Source organism: Coregonus lavaretus, assembly GCF_964263955.1.
Source record: "Coregonus lavaretus genome assembly, chromosome: 34".
In the NCBI taxonomy this organism is placed as follows: domain Eukaryota; kingdom Metazoa; phylum Chordata; class Actinopteri; order Salmoniformes; family Salmonidae; genus Coregonus; species Coregonus lavaretus.
The window spans coordinates 18,939,986-18,958,020 of record NC_140021.1 but is presented as its reverse complement, the minus strand read 5'-3'; the positions used below and the strand labels follow the sequence as shown (position 1 = coordinate 18,958,020).

General features: G+C 40.9%; 1 protein-coding gene across 2 annotated transcripts in view; it reads right to left on the bottom strand.

Moving 5' to 3' along the window:
* The window catches only part of rsu1 (Ras suppressor protein 1), a 38,259-nt gene extending 24,491 nt beyond the window's left edge, over positions 1-13,768 (bottom strand). Inside the window, exons 1-4 of one of the 2 annotated variants that reach the window (XM_084151797.1) lie at positions 13,655-13,768; positions 12,035-12,146; positions 11,357-11,407; positions 4,930-5,050 (exon numbers count right to left, since the gene is read on the bottom strand). In XM_084151797.1, coding sequence (XP_084007923.1) covers positions 4,930-5,050; positions 11,357-11,407; positions 12,035-12,146; positions 13,655-13,672 — 302 coding nt within the window. In that variant the 5' untranslated portion in view covers positions 13,673-13,768. Of the gene's footprint in view, positions 1-4,929; positions 5,051-11,356; positions 11,408-12,034; positions 12,147-12,340; positions 12,667-13,654 lie in introns of those variants that run through there. The other variant, XM_084151798.1, reaches the window with a different exon arrangement.
* Positions 13,769-18,035: the final 4,267 nt, after the last annotated feature.

The window sequence follows — 18,035 nt, the reverse complement described above, 5'->3', positions numbered from 1 at the left end:
CTTAAGCCTCAGTCTATACGTCCCCAGGTATTACATTATCAATGTCAACACACACACACACACAACAAGAGGCTAGGCCGTCTCAAAGACACAGGGCACACAGTGGAGCGCCTTGCTTTCAGGGGGGATTTGAAAAGCAAAAACAAATTGATTCTGCGACGCCAAGATATGTTTGCAAGGCAATTACAGGTCGGGAGGCAGAGATTGTTTTGACAAATGAGATCAGGTTGGTAGGTAGACACAAATGCGCCTGCACACACACACACACAAACACCATACACACACACACACACACACACACACAGTACAGATTACACACACACCGCGCTGAAAGGGACAGTGGGTCCTGAATACGTCTGCAAGGCTTATGTTTCCTAGATTATGGTTGGGAGACGGTGCAGCTGACAGCCAATCCATAAGAGACGCAGAATGTCAGAGCGGCGGAGGAGATTGTAAAAACTTTGGTAATCCAGCGTGACATTGAGACCATCCCTTATCGCCAGCCCCCATCTCTCAGCGGCGAGGGGGGTTCCCACAATGTCTGGCTCCCTAAAGTATTTGGGGCTAAAACTGTAACTGGTAAACTGTTAATTCCACACCTTTGGGCTGTGACTGAGCTGGAGCAGAACATAGGAAGCAAAAGGAGAAAACTAGCTCAAGTAGGACAGATTTTTTACTTGTCCAAAAGCTCAAGTCACTTGTCCCCCCCACAAAAAAAATGGTCTGTAACACCATTTTGACATCATTGTATGATGCAAGGAACCACTCTACAAAATAAAATGCATTACTATCTTTTTTTACCATAGAGAATCAGACAGAAATGTAGGCTCTGCCAAGACTCTGAATACGTGGTCCTCTGTAGCTCAATTGGTAGAGCATGGCGCTTGTAACGCCAGGGTAGTGGGTTCGATCCCCGGGACCACCCATACGTAAAAATGTATGCGCACATGACTGTAAGTCGCTTTGGATAAAAGCGTCTGCTAAATGGTATATTATATTATTTACAACAATGCCTCTTTAAGGCTCTCCTGGAGGACGGTTGGCCACCCTTGATAGCTTATAAAATATTGCAACAGTACAATTACTTTTGTACATGTCTACGGTTCAAAACATTCTCTGGGAAAGTTCTGGCACGACAGATCCAAAGTTCATACAACCACTACACATTTTAAAAAATGAGGCTCATGCAACAGATCAGATCATTTAGCTTAAAATGTTGATCGTTTTATTACTTCATCTTATAAGCTCAACAATTAGCAAACATTCCAAAATGCAATTAGCGGAAAGCACTTCTCAAAAGCGCACTCACGCACAAGCGGTTTCATGTGACAGATGAAAATATCCGTTAGAAATTAAGAAAAGGGAAATCTAAAGATGCATCAGCTAGCATGTACTGATATGACTAGGACTATGTCTTTGGCTGCTGGACAATAAAATAATTTGATTTGAAAATCTATAGAACATGAGAAACATGCTGGTTTCAATGGCTGGTTTATACAATAATTCCCTCAGCATTTCGATGGTCATAATTTGGCTACTTTGAAACAAGACATGCTTCATAAAATGAAATAAAACGTCCAGGTTTTAAACAATTAAGTTTATGGTTGAATAGTTTCGAAACGCTGACCGCCTCCGCTCAGATTCAAGGTGGGTGATGTGCGGGGCACAACAGGCACTGTCCTTCACTCTTGTGACCATTAGATCTGAACGAACAGTGCCTCAACTATGTCGACAGAATCAAGTCTTTAGACGTTAATGTTAATTATCCTTCATTATATTTGTCAAACATGACTGGCATTTAGCCTATATTTATGAAATTAAAAGTCTCATTAAAGTTTGGCTACACTTTTCTGGCGCCTCCCTTATGTCAGCATCGGTTTGGACATGAGGCTGTAGCCAATATGCATATCACCTACACTTTGACATGTAGTCTTTTTTATTTATGTACATGAAAAATATTTGAATATTATTCCAATGTTGCCCTCTCTGATCCAATTCCGATCTGAGTAATTGTTTGATATTGTGATTTGTGTGTGATTTTATTTTTACTTCTCCATTCGGACAATTTAAATCTATTTCTTCTTGTCCAACAATTTTTTTTTAATTGTCCCGGACAACAAGCGTTAATGTCGAGCCCTGGATGAGAGTAGGAAACAAAGGAGGAGAAAACAAGTTGTGTTCCTCCTTTAAGAGGACAGAAACACACAATATGAAGCTGTCTCTGAGCCTCTTGATGTTGTCTTAACAAATAGCTAGTTACACACTGTGCCTCACACACACACACCATTCTTACATGGCATAGCCTTCATTTCTCAGAACAAGAATAGACTGACGAGTTTCAGAAGAAAGTTATTTGTTTCTGGCCATTTTGATTCTGTAATCGAACCCACAATTGCTGATGCTCCAGATACTCAACTAGTCTCAAGAACAGGGGCGGTGTGTTCATTAGGGCGATATGGGCGACGCACTGCCAAACGGGAAAAGGAAGGGATTTTTTTTCTAATCAATTATATCATGGCAACAGTAGTTATTAGTGTTCTAATCTAGACGTCTGATCTGCCACTAAATGTCCAATCAGGCTAAAGTCGTGCTTCAAATGGCCCGCCCGTTTTGGGGCGATTTCAGTCAGGTTGAAAATCGCCCAGAAGTGTCTCATAGCCTCTCATGTAAAATCTTTTTTTTTTCAAATATCAGAGCTTCAATACAATCTCTATGGGTTCCGGGAGGGCTTGCACTTACGCGCTTTCGTCATACGTAACATAACTAAGAAAAGAGCGGGTAGCAGCGTCAATCAAGATGGCTAGCGTTCAGTGCAACTCGATTGTCTCTTTGAAAGAAGTTCGTTTTTGTCGGCGAACAAATCAAGATAAATTGGCAACGAAACAATTAGGACCTCCCAGACCAAATTTAATAATTCAACAGGTTTCTACTAAAGGGGGAAAGTCCTACACCCGAGGATTTTCCAAAAATTGGGCTGTCAAAGACCCACATGGATAGCTGTTTGAGATTGTCTGCTTTGGGGAGAGTGAACATTGCCACTCAACTGGATGAGGGATACAGGCTAGCTGTCCGCCGCCACAACGGAGGTTAGCAAGAACCGCCACATCCTCAGCCGGCTAATCCAGTGTGTGAAGTTTTGCGGAGTGTTTGAGTTAGCTTTGCGAGGCAAAGATGAAACGGAGGGCTCCACCAACCCTGGTATTTTTCTTGGACTTGTCAACTTTGTGGCACAATTAGATGAGGTGTTTGATGACCATCTTAAAAATGCTAAAGTTTTCAAGGGCACATCAAAGACCATTCAAAACGAGCTACTGGAGTGTATGCTAGCGGTCATGAGGGAACATATTGTGGAGGAGGTGAAGTCGGCGAACTTCGTAGCTATCCAAGCTGACGAGACCACGGACGTTTCTACACAGACACAGCTGGTGCTTGTGCTGAGGTACATAGATAGCAAGAAGATTTTATTTTTTTCCTGGGGCTTTTTCACAAAATCATGCCCCACGTCGACATTCTGTACCAGAAGCTACAGAAGAAGGACATCGATGCAGTCTTCATCAAACGTGCCCTCGACAGCTTCACAAGCAGTGTGCAGGCCATAAGGTAAGATTAAACAATATCATTCGATCTTTCTCAAAGCAGAGCTTTATTTGAAAATGTATGCATGAAAGGAGACATCATCATATTTACAAATCTATACAATTGGCCAGAATATGGTTGTTCATTTTTACAAAGCCTTACAGATAGCTGTGTTTACCTTTTCTAGAAATTATTTTCAAATTCTGTTTTCAGGCAAAATGTCTATCACTGTTCATTTTCACAAATCTATACAAGAGGGCAGAATATGGAAGTCTATAAAAATTTCTTATTACCAATAACTTGCATCAATGTTTTCAGTAGCCTCTATCAAAAGCTCCTGCTTGCTTGTTGTGAATTATGCTCAGGTGCACATATTTCCAATTCAACCATGAGGCCTTTTTGAAGCAAGTAATGTGTATATCAGTATTGACTTATATGCTGCCCCTGTCTTCATGTTGTTGCTGGACATATATTTTTTTAAATGTGTGTAGGTCACCTAAATCATCAGAAAAATTGCCCCCCCTGAGAATTTTTTCAGGAGCCGCCACTGCTCAAGAAGGCTAGTTTTATTGCTTCTTTAATCAGCACAACAGTTTTCAGCTGTGCTAACATAATTGCAAAAAGGTTTTGTAATGATCAATTAGCCTTTTAAAATGATAAACTTGGATTATCAAACACAACATGCCATTGGAACACAGGACTGATGGTTGCTGATAATGGGCCTCTGTACGCCTATGTAGATATTCCATTCAAAATCAGCCATTTCCAGCTACAATAGCCATTTACAACATTAACAATGTCTACACTGTATTTCCGATCAATTTTCAGTTATTTAAATGGACAAGAAAAACAAGGACATTTCTTTTGGACGGTAGTGTAGATCGACTGATCAACATATGAAGAGATGGCATATGCTCGTATTCTTACACTGATTAGCCAGATGTGTGATCTAAATTGTTCTAGGATAAATGTGTGCATACTGGTTGATAGTGGTTTATTCCACTACTGTGAAGTGATGGGTAAAGCGTTAAGGCCAGTCGTACTGGAGGGTTTGTGTGGGTAAATTACAGGGGTGAAGTAATTTGTGCCAGAAACAGAGATAAGAAAATAACAGGATCCCTGCCCTGACAACAGCACTTCAGTTGAGCACAGAGATACAGCCATGTCCTGAGGGAAAGAGAGACCAGCAAATAAACAAGTGTTAAAATTAACAGTTCTCTCTTCCTCTCACCTGTCTGACAAAGTAGGCTTTGTGAGCTTGGAATGAGGATACAGGAGAGGCATAGCTCAAGATCCACACAGTCACTCACACACAGGACTGCACAAAAAAAAAAAAAACATTAGGTGGCCTACCCGAGGTTGAGGTGTTTGAGCTTCTGCAGGCTGCTGATCTGAGTGGGCAGCTCTTCTATCTGGTTGTTGAACACGTTGAGAACCTCCAGGTTCTTCAAGTCAGCCACATTGGCAGGAATGGCTGAGAGAGAGAGAGAGAGAGAACATGGAATAAAAATACAGACCAGCAGTATTTTTTCCTCCCAGCCTTTTAATTGTTATTGGACATTGCATACGCTTTCATCACTTTAAAACATACAACCATGGAGTCAAACTACGACCACGGAGTCAAACTACGACCATGGAGTCAAACTACGACCACGGAGTCAAACTACGACCACGGAGTCAAACTACGACCACCTGAAGAACCGCTATAGTCAGGCTGATGGTAGTGTGAACCACCCTGTCTTAACGAGCCAATTAGCACCCCGTCTGTCTTTGATGGCTCAATTAGCTGCTCTATGGCCAGGGCAACCAGGGCAGAGGTTTGACATTTTAATGATGGGGCCATTTCTTTTGTTCCCTACACCTCCCCCTATTTTCCCCTCTCGCCCTTATCCTCCCCCTCCTCAAGTCCATTTTTGAGAGGTGGACAGAGATCGATGGGGAGCTAAAGAGATGATGCCTCTATCCGATTAGAGGGCTGGTCAATAGGGGCGTTGTTTGGAAGGGATGGAGAAACGGACAGTGTGTACACAAACAGAACAGGCCAGGTGTACATGACAGGAATGTCCCTGGGGAGATCAGCGTGACTGAATGTGCCCCTGGCATACTGTTACCTTATCACAGGGACAACATGTCACAAAGGCTATAGTCTTTGAGGGGTGTGTGTTTTAGTGATGAGGGACAAAATTAATACAGTTACATATTGCAATATTATTTAGGACGATATTATATCGATACTTTTACTAGGTATCGTTAGCTAGCACTAGTTGGCTGTAGCTGCGCCAAAACTCCTGTATTTTTTATCCTATAGCTTGTTCTCCATCTTCTTTTTCAAAATAGTTTTCAGCACTTTTATTTCCATGACTGATCAAAACTATTTTTTTCATGCTCTCTCTTCACTCTCTGCAGCAGACATATAGTGAGAAACATGATTGGAAGATCAAATCGCAATATCGAATCTCATAAATATAGAATCGTGGGAATCATGAGAGCCGCAATACTTAGCGTACCGGCACCTATGTATTGTGATAATATCGTACGGTTAGGTCCCTGCCAATTCCCAGCCCTAGTGCGTTTGTGTGTGTATGTGTCATCTCTGTAGTCTGTAACTAAAGCTTAGTAGCATGTTGAATTACAGTATACCAGGGAGAGAGACTTTGACAACCAGTCTGAATCCAAGTCCATGTCACAACCGGTCCAGTCTGAATCCAAGTCCATGTCACAACCGGTCCAGTCTGAATCCAAGTCCATGTCACAACCGGTCCAGTCTGAATCCAAGTCACAACTGGTCCAGTCTGAATCCATGTCATTACTGATTGATTTAGAGTTGAGTCCTGAAAAATCGTGACTCGATTCCGAGCCCTAGACTTGAGTACTAAAAGACTGCTGTATTATAGTCGCTGTCTTTTAGAGTCCATTTCTCTCTATCTAGTCTCCCGAGTGGCGCAGTGGTCTAAGGCACTGCATCGCAGTGCTAGCTGTGCCACTAGAGATCCTGGTTCGAATCCAAACTCTGTCTTAGCCGGCCGCACAATTAGCCCAGCGTCGTCCAGGGTAAGGGCGGGCATGACCGGCAGGGATGTAGCGCAGTTGGTAGAGCATGGCGTTTGCAACGCCAGGGTTGTGGATTCGTTTCCCACAGGGGGCCAGTATGAAAATGTATGCACTCACTTAACTGTAAGTCGCTCTGGATAAGAGCGTCTGCTAAATGACTAAAATGTAAATGTATCCCAGTGGTTTACCCCGCACAACAAAATCAATTCCATTCAGGCTCAGTCTCAATAGACCTGCGAATGTCCACTGAATCAATGCAGAGAGAACATAGGGTCACAGAGAACTGGACCTGGCCATACAGATATAGGCCTACGCCTCAATCCATACAACACTCTCTAGTGATCTCTTCACACACTTTATTAATTTACTACACCGGCCCTGTATTCATGTGAGTAAAGTTCAACTCTTAGGTATGCTAAAGACGATACGATTTCGTACTACAAATAACACTTATGCTTAATTGTGTTTAATTGCTTGTCTTAATGGAGATAAATCAGAGGGAGAGGGAGAGAGAGCAAGCGAGAGAGAGAATAGTGTGTGTGCGTGTAATATTAAGTGTGTGGTATTGAGTGTGTGTGAAGAGGAGGCTGGGTTGGGTTGGTGTAGCCTGCAGGGGGACCCTGTGAAACTCTGGAGTTGTTAATGATCAGATAGATGGATTGATGGTAATAGGGGAGAGACATGTTAAGACTGTCAGCCAGGGAAATGGTCCCAACCTTTGGCTAAGCAGCAACAGCCATCTCATTTCCCTCTTTCTCCCGCTCCCTCTCTCTACCTATGCCTCTCCCTCTCTTTCTTTGCCTCTCTCTCTCTCATCCTCCCATAGGCTAAGTAAGCACCCTGCTCACCCTTCCATTCACCTTCCTCCTCCTCCTCTCTAATGAAAGACTTTCCAAATGTCACTGTAATATCTGACTACCTTGAAAAGTTCAAAAAGACGGCACGCTATCTTTTATATCTGTGAGCTCTTTAAAGCAGGCAGGACAAGACCAGAGCCACAGAGGGGACAGAAGGGAAAAACACAGTAGAGGTACGCTAAGATGAAGAGTAAAGCCATAAACCACATCTCCATATTTACAATACAGTGATTTACTGTGTAAAAACTAAATAGATACAGCTATGAATATTACGGCTAACAGACGGATCAGATGAGCGCACCTGGAACACCTGCAGGTAAATGGGCATGGATGATAATGTTAATTAGCTATTCCCAAAACAAGTCTCTGATCTTCTGCTATAAATAGCATGGAGAGAGAAATGTATAATGGGTGTAATCTCAATGTGTGACATCTTAAAATGGGGATTAGGGTGAGGAACAGAACAGGAAACTCAAGATACCAGCGGTATGAGATAAAAGTATGTGCCAACATGATGCAGGTAGTTAGATTTGTACCTAGTGTCTGAAGTAGTTTCAATATCAGCCCAACCTGACTGAAGATGCCAAGAGAGATCTTGTGATTGTTTTGTTCATTTGTTTCACGTGAATCCCTAGTGGGCTTGTCCCAAAATGAACTACACTCTTGTACAGATGATATACTAGTTAACAGACATAGACATGATTCTCTGCCTCACTCATTGTGATTACGTTGCTATGTTACCTGGCTTTATGTCATATTAATGCAATAACAATGTAATATAAACATATTAGCTACTTAAAATGGTGTTCTTCTTTAATTTCTCATAACTCTTAACACCATGAACCATAGGCTTTGAGATCCTAAATAGAAATCCTCAAGTAAATGCATACTTTGTCAACACCCCCAATTAAAACACAGAAGTTAACTGACTCATGAGCGGAATGTGTCTTTCAAGCTGACAACAAAGGCCTTGGTCTACTGCAAAAATGGAAGAGGAAAGTGGAAGGAGGAAAAAGTAAGGAACTTGTCTGTCGGTCCATTAAAGAACATAATTGGTTAAAGAAAATTGTGATAAATAAAAAAGTATACCAGTTTCATTTAAGGACCAAAAGATTGACAGCCGTCCCATATAGATTGCAAAATAGTTGGGAAGAGATTTTTGCCTATTCCATGGCATAGTGTTTATGAACTGATACGCAAAACGACGCCGGATTCAAAACATTTTTCAATTTAAATTATTATATAAAAATCTTGCTACCAATAGAATGTTATTTGTATGGGGATACAATCTTCCCAGCTCTGCAGATTTGGCTGTGAAGAGACAGAATCATTAGATAATTTGTTTTGGTACTGTCCATTTGTAGCTTGTTTCTGGACACCGATCCAGGAATGGCTGAAGGATTGCAATATTTGCATGGAGCTGACCCTGCAGATAGCACTACTGGGTGATCTGAAAAGTCATAGTCAATCGATCAATAATATAATAATACTTTTAGCAAAAATGTTTATTTTCAATTCACAAACTGTAGAAACAATGAGAATAGAAAGGTTCAGAACTTTTGTAAAACATCACAGTACAGTTGAAAATATGGATGGTGTTAAGAGATAGATGGGAGGTGTTGAATGGAGCTGAAGGATGGGACTAATAACAACAACTAATAACAAGATAACTAGTGTAAGACATGCTGTGTCCATAATAAGTATATAGGTTATATATTGTGAGCTTTTGTGTAAGAGCACAGTTAGAAAGATATGGCATATAGAAGCATACCAAATGGGCATCATGAAAATGATCGGAGGAAGTTCAGGAGTAAAAACAAACAAAATATAATGATTGACTGTGTCCATAAAATGTATATAGTATGTATAAGCATGAAGTAGAGGCCTAAGCATTGTTGTTCACTAGTTTACTCCAATTAGGGAAGGGATGGTGGGGTTGGAAAGTAATAAAGGGAAATATATATATTTTTAAAGGATATGTGTGTATATGCGTATATATGTATGTATATCTATATATCTATATATATATATGCGAGAAAAAAGAAGAAAATAAAAACATATGGGGGATTGGAAGTGATGCAGACAATTACATTAATGGAAGTTACAATCTATCTGCAATATTAAAGATGATCTACCCCCTAGAAAAAAATAAAATAAAAAAAGATTTAAAAAATGCCTTGGTCTCCAATGCTCATCTGGGAAAGTGGGCCTTTTAACCTAAGTACTACAACACAAGTGCGCCCTCTAGTGGTATTAAGCTAGATTTCACACCCATGAGGAGTTGCTATTCATTTAACTAGGCAAGTCAGTTAACATTTACATTTACGTCATTTAGCAGACGCTCTTATCCAGAGCGACTTACAAATAGTTAAGAACAAATTCTTATTTACAACGACGGCCTACCCCGGCCAAACCTAGACGACGCTGGGCCAATTGTGCGCCACCCTATTCATAGCTGTGTATGTATGTAATTTTTAGTAAAAATCACTCTTTCAATAATATACACTCAGTGGCAAGTTTATTAGGTACGCCCTCCAATGCTTCCCACAGTTGTGTCAATGGATGTCCTTTGGGTGGTGGACCATTCTTGATACACACAGGAAACTGTTGAGCGGGAAAAAAACCCCGCAGCATTGCAGATCTTGGCACACTCAAACCAGTGTGCCTGGCACCTACTACCATACCCCGTTCGAAGGCACTTAAATATTTTGTCTTGCCCATTCACCCTCTGAATGACACACATACACAATCCATGTCTCAATTGTCTCAAGGCTTAAAAATCATTCTTTAAATGATCCTTTAAAGAATGGTCCTTTGTAGCTCAATTGGTAGAGCATGGCGCTAGTAACGCCAGGGTAGTGGGTTCGATCCCCGGGACCACCCATACGTAAAAATGTATGCACGCATGACTGTAAGTCGCTTTGGATAAAAGCGTCTGCTAAATGGCATATTATTATTGTTATTATTTAACGGGTCTCCACCCCTTCATCTACAGTGACTGAGGTGGATTTAAGAAGTGACATCAATAAGGGATCAAAGATTCCACCTGGATTCACTTGGTCAGTCTATGCCATGGAAACAGCAGGTGTTCCTAATGTTTTGTACACTCAGAGTACATCCAAATTGGACAGAAACTATGGTTGAGACCAATGCTCTGATCTGCTTCCTACAAGAGCACAAAACGTGTAGGCTACATTTCAAGCGGTCTTTGAATTGCCAGTCAGGTAAAAAGCGTATGTCTTAATTAAAGGGGCAGTGTTGTATTTTGAGACAGGCTTGAATATGCAAATAAGTCAATATGCAGATGACTTGCCTACCCCAGCTGTATGGTAATAATAATACATTTTATTTTGTTAAGTGGTTTCTTGCATCATACAACACAATACAATGCAATTTGCAGTCACCTAATTGGCCCATGGTGTTACAGACCAAGTAAAAAAATCCTTAATTCATGTCAAGCCCTTCATAAAGTAAAAACGTTTTTAAAAGTCTCATGCAATAGGCCTGCATTGAACACCACATATAGGCTACTGTAGGCTATATCATAGAAATCAAAAGCTATTTCCATGTGAAAATGTTATCGGATTTGTTCCATTGGTTTTGTTGGTAGGCCTACATTATGCTCAAATAGCCTATTGGCTACTGTCTAAAACTGTAAGAGTACAGTCTCAGTGTTCACTGTAAATGCGCCAGAAGTTTGCCAAAAGTCTCACAAAGTTCAAGTTTCCACTCACAAGACCAAACATTTGCTCAGTGCCCCAAAAAATTTAAGGGACCATTGGTCAAAGTGGTGAAGACTGAAGGGACATGATGGGGTCTAAGTCTGCTTGCTTCACAGCTGAATAAACAACAGATAAACAGTCAGAACTTACTTGTGAGCTTGTTGTGACTCAGAACCAGCTGGGTAATGTTGGACAGTGTGACTGCAAAGTAAAAACACAAAGGACATGTCATATCTGAGGAATTACTTACAAAAGGCCTACTTACTACAACTGTACTTACAGGAATAATTAGGCCTAACAAAGTCACTGTCATGTAAAGTGTGACCGAATGTGTGAAAATGAAATTCCTATTCAATTAAATAAGATTCTATCTGACCAATCCTATAATACAAATCTAGTGTTTGGCCTATAGATGCATGCAGCAGTTTGTAGGGTACACTGTTTATTATTATTAATTTGACCAAATCCAAACATCAACCAAGTAACATGTTACTATGAAAAATACATTTGGCAACATTACACACATTTGGCATTCAAGCTAGTATGGACTAAAATGGAAAAGTGTGATCATAGGCACTGCTTTGCTTCTTATTTATCTGCTACATCATCAGCCTGATGTTGATATAGGCCTAATACTGTATAATCCCCAGAGACAACCAATAGGAATTCAGGGCTAGACCAGTGTTTCCCAACTCCGGTCCTCGAGTACCCCCCAGACAAGTACACCTGATTCTACTTGTCAACTAATGATCAAGCACTATTTCACTGTTTTTTTTATAAAGAAGATATGGAAATGACATGAAAAAGCAACGGTAGGCCCCTACTCACACAACCCTGGAATGTCCAACATGTTTGATACACCCCTGTCGCACATATCCACCTCGGGTATATTCTTCTCCCGACTCTCCTCCACGATTTTCTTCAAAGACTTGGACATTTTCTAAAACGTAACCAGGGGAAAGTCAAGGAGTTAGTTGAGTTGCTACTTTTACTTGTTGAATGAGCAGGATATGCTACTTTCTATTAACATGGCTAAGAAAGTTAGCTTGACTGCATATAATTTGAATAGGCTAGTGTACGTAAAATACATTAGAAACCCGTCCTTTGTATGTCGGAAACGACGGCGATGGTTACCTTTCGATTGGATTTAATTCCGTGTACAATTCTGGTGTTAAAAGGAGAGATATTTCCAATTTACTTCCTAGATTAAACTGCTACCGTCTGCACACACCCAACCGGAAGTTGATGTGCAATGATCTGTAAAATGTTCTGCATGCCATAAAAGGGCATTTCCTACAATCCAAACGAATCCCAAACATTCTATGAGGATAGTTCCCTTTTCCATCCAATCGTTCTCCACAATCCCAGAGAAAAAAGGGAATGTTAACAAAGATATCCAATCGGATTCACGGTTATAGCCTACGCGAATACACTGTTGTCCTTATTCAGCCAATCGGATAGAAGGATGGTGCAACATAAATATGCTCCGCAGTGAAACAATGTAGCGCACGAAGCAAAATTCTTACGTCTTCTTATAGACGGTATCCAACGCATCAATGACCGTATCGGATAGCCTACATTGTAAAAAATTACATGAACGCTCGCATAGACATTTTAATAAGCAATAATCAACGTGTTACTGATTTGAACGGGGTTAGTGTTAAACTAAATTGTGATCAACTGTGAAAATGAACAGTTTATAATCAGTGTATATATATATATTTTTGGATTTTTCAAAATGTTAATTGGCTGTTAACTCCTCAACTAAAAAAAAAAAAGTGACTTCCTTTATTTCATTTTTAATTTCTAAATGATTTCATTGCTATCATTATAAAAAACTACAGGTTATTTTAGAACAATATATCTAACAAATCTGTTTAATCTATTTGTGTTTTTCCCAATTTACAAATATTTATGCTATGTTCATTGATGTGCCATATGTAGGGTTGTCACTAGTTACCACAGACACAAAGTCAAAATTGGCAGTCATAAAAATTTATGAAAACTATAATTAGCGTGTGTCTTAATTTAAGGTTAGGGTTCGGCATAAGGTTAGCATTGTGGTTAAGGTTAGGGTTAAGGTTAGAGTTAGGTTTAAAATCAGATTTTAACTTCGACTTTAAGGCTGTGGTCACTAGTGACGACCCATATTCGAGGCTATCTATTGGATCGAGGGTTAAACAGTAGGCAATTTAATAATTAATTAATAACTAATTATTGAAAACAACCAAAACTAGGCAGTACACAAAGAATGCCACTTTCCTTCAAATAACTTTTCTCTTTCTTTCACATGATGATAACCAGAGTTTAAGAATACATCACACAATAGCAGTATAATTCCTGGGCAGGTGCCAGTCAGTCCAGTCCGTAGCAGCTGTTGTCTCCTAGTGACAGCTCTCAAGCCTCCTAGTTTAGCCCACTATAGTAGTAATACGTTCCTAACATTACCTTGCGTGGGAGACACATTCTCTGGCCTGGCTCCTAGTGTCCTGGCTCAGACACGCCACCATAACACAATACACTGCAACCTGAGCTTCCTCCCTGTCCTCCTCCTACTCTTCCTCCAGCGTAGATCACCCAGACAGGCCAGGCGTGAACAGGAGGAGGTAAACCTAGAGGGCTCCCCTGGCTGAGTGCTACTTCCTCCGTGCTTGGCTGGGCTGGGTTGACGAGCCTCCATACAACACTCCCTGGGTCGTGTTGCTCTCCCTCACTCACTCCTTCCCACACTTTCCCTCTCCGTTTCTGTGCACTTGTTCTTCAGGGTGGGCAGGGGCTGGCCATCTCTACAGGAGAGCAGCAAAACAGAGGGTTCTATATATATACTGATTATATTTGGCGGACGGTGAGTGGCAACAGATGCTTGCAGCACAGATTAACTTTGCCTTCACTGTGTGTGGGGGGGGAAACCTGGGATTCAGGGCCACTCTCTGTTTGCACTGTAAAATATTTAACTTTACTCAATTTGCATCCAAAAAAGGAGAGAGAAAAAAACATGAGATGAAAGAAGTGTGTGTGTGTGTGTGTGTGTGTGTGTGTGTGAGTTCATTGAAGTTTAGACGGCATAAGGGAGACAACGATATTAGCTATTTGGAGGCGCAAGGGAAAGGGGACAGGGCTGTGAGTGCTGGGTGTCTATGGGTACCACTACAGAGAATACAGTCATGCATACAGTTTATTCTGAAATTATTCGGACCCCTTCACTTTTTCCACATTTTGTTACATTACAGCCTTATTCTAAAATTGATTAAATTGTTTTTTTCCCTCATCAATATATACACAATACCCAATTATGACAAAGCAAAAACAATGTTTTAGAAATTGTAGCAAATTTATTAAAAATAGAAAACGGAAATATCACATTTACGTAAGTATTAAGACTCTTTACAAAGTACTTTGTTGAAGCACCTTTAGCAGTGATTACAGCCTCGAGTCTTCTTGGGTATGACGCTACAAGCTTGCCACACCTGTATTTGGGGAGTTTCTCCCATTCTTCTATGTAGATCCTATCAAGCTCTGTCAGGTTGGATTGGGAGCGTCGGTGCACAGCTATTTTCAGGTCTCTCCAGAGATGTTCAATCGGGTTCAAGTTCAGGCTCTGGCTGGGCCACTCAAGGACATTCAGAGACTTGTTCCCAAGCCACTCCTGCATTGTCTTGGCTGTGTGCTTAGGGTCGTTGTCCTGTTGGAAGGTGAACCTTCTCCCCAGTCTGAGGTCCTGAGCGCTCTGGAGCAGATTATCATCAAGGATCTCTCTATACTTTGCTCTGTTCATCTTTCCCTTGATCCTGACTAGTCTCCCAGTCCCTGCCGCTGAAAAACATCCCCACAGCATGATGCTGCCACCACCAAGCTTCACCGTAGGGATGGTGCCAGGTTTCCTCCAGGTGTGATGCTTGGCATTCAGGCCAGAGTTCAATCTTGGTTTCATCAGACAAGATAATCTTGTTTCTCATGGTCTAAGAGTCCTTTAGGTGCCTTTTGGAAAACTTCAAGCGGGCTGTCATGTGCCTTTTACTGAGGAGTGGCTTCCGTCTGGCCACTCTACAATAAAGGCCTGATTGGAGTGCTGCAGAGATGTTTGTCCTTCTGGACGGTTCTCCCATCTCCACAGAGGAACTCTGGAGCTCTGTCAGAGTGACCATCGGGTCTTGGTAGTTCGAAACTTCTTCCATTTAAGAATGATTTGTTCTTGGGGACCTCCAATGCTGCAGAAATGTTTTGGTACACTTCCCCAGATCTGTGCCTCGACACAATCCTGTCTTGGAACTCTACGGACAATTCCTTCGACCTCATGGCTTGGTTTTTGTTCTGACATGCACTGTCAACAGTGGGACCTTATATAGACAGGTTTGTGCCTTTCCAAATCATGTCCAATCAATTGAATGTACCATAGGTGGACTCCAATCAAGTTGTAGAAACATCTCAAGGATGATCAATGGAAACAGGATGCACCTGAGCTCAATTTCGAGACTCATAGCAAAGGGTCTGAATACCTATGTACAGTTGAAGTCAGAAGTTCACATACACCTTAGCCAAATTCATTTCAACTCAGTTTTTCACAATTCCTGACATTTAATCCTAGTAAAAATCCCTGTCTTAGGTCAGTTAGGATCACCACTTTATTTTAAGAATGTGCAATGTCAGAATAATAGTAGAGAGAATGATTTATTTCAGCTTTTATTTATTTCATCACATTCCCAGTGGGTCAGAAGTTTACATACACTCAATTAGTATTTGGTAGCATTGCCTTTAAATTGTTTAACTTGGGTCAAACATTTCAGGTAGCCTTCCACAAGCTGCCCACAATAAGTTGGGTGAATTTTGGGCCATTCCTCCTGACAGAGCTGGTGTAACTGAGTCAGGTTTGTAAGCCTCCTTGCTCGCACACGCTTTTTCAGTTCTGCCCACAAATGTTCTATAGGATTGAGGTCAGGGCTCTGTGATGGCCACTCCAATACCTTGACTTTGTTGTCCTTAAGCTATTTTGCCACAACTTTGGAAGTATGCTTGTGGTCATTCTCCATTTGGAAGACCCATTTGCGACCAAGATTTAACTTCCTGATTGATGTCTTGAGATGTTGCTTCAATATATCCACATAATTTTCCTTCCTCATTATGCCATCTATTTTGTGAAGTGCACCAGTCCTTCCTGCAACAAAGCACCCCCACAGCATGATGCTGCCACCCCCGTGCTGCACGGTTGGGATGGTGTTCTTCGGCTAGCAAGCGTCCCCCATTTAACGATGGTCATTATGGCCAAACAGTTCTCCAAAAAGTCAGATCTTTGTCCCCATGTGCAGTTGTTCTGGGATTGATTTGCACTTTTCGCACCAAAGTACATTGATCTCTAGGAGACAGAACGCGTCTCCTTCCTGAGACGTATGACTGCTGCGTGGTCCCATGGTGTTTATACTTGCGTAATATTGTTTGTACAGATGAACGTGGTACCTTCAGGAGTTTAGAAATTGCTCCCAAGGATGAATCAGACTTGTGGAGGTCTACAATAATTTTTCTGAGGTCTTGGCTGATTTCTTTTGATTTTCCCATGATGTCAAGCAAAGAGGCACTGAGTTTGAAGGTAGGCCTTGAAATACATCCACAGGTACACCTCCAATTGACTCAAATGATGTCAATTAGCCTATCAGAAGCTTCTAAAGCCATGACATATTTTCTGGAATTTTCCAAGCTGTTTAAAGGCACAGTCAACTTAGCGTATGTAAACTTCTATAGTCGCTCCATGAACCATTGTTGGTAAGATTAATATTGTTTATCAAATGTTTTTCTGTGTTGTCTTATGTGACCTCTGTTAGCAGATGATTGGTAATGGCATAAGATATAATTGGTTGTCTCTTGGTCTTGTCTTTGGTTTCTAAAAGGTTACGTGGTGGAGAAATGTGTCTCCAACAAAAAAGAGGATCTGAAGATAGTTACGTCAAAGCAAGGACTCAAATGGATTTAAAGTGTTGTAATTAATGAATTTAAGAAATGTAATCAATGTAATTAATTTAATAAAAAGAAAAATACAATTCAGTTTGTATAAGCTTATTTCTTGTTTGATGAACATGGGGGAATTGTTTAGGAATGTGGAGGTTTTATGTAGTGGATACAAATAGATTTGAGTAGGAAATATGTAGTGTTCACCAGTAGACATGCGTCCCAATTTATCACCCATTACTACTTAAATTACTATATAAATCCCTATTGGTTTATTACACATCTCAATACCAAGTAGTAAAACCAGTAGGTTTTGTGTAGCAGTGATGAGTAGTAATTCAGTAGTACTTTGTCATGAGGGACTACCCTTGTTTAGTTTCCTCATTGATTCATGAGGTGTTGTACGGCAATCTTCCAGAACCCTGTTCGCAGGAATAGACACGAGGCTGAGGGCCATTTAAATACATTATTTTGTCGATCAGGTGTCACAATAGTGGGGCCTCAATCTCATAAAAAGGTTAGTGGGTCTGTATTAGGCTCATAATGAAATATTAGCCTCAAGTATGTCAGTTATTGGCATGCTGTATGAGTTATTGCAAGGTAACACAACTTTACTATTAGTTAAGTTAGCTTGCTAATCAGACATAAATCACTTGTTTTAAGACTAAACACATGCACATGCAACACACACACACACACACACACACACACACACACACACACACACACACACACACACACACACACACACACACACGTTGTTATTCTTTCCCTTTTCCCAAGCTCATTACCATACTCTTTTCCAACACACTGCTGCAATTGTTAGGTTCCCATGAACTCCGACCTCTCTAAAGTATAGGAAAACAGAGGCAGGTTTCTTCCACCCCCTGTG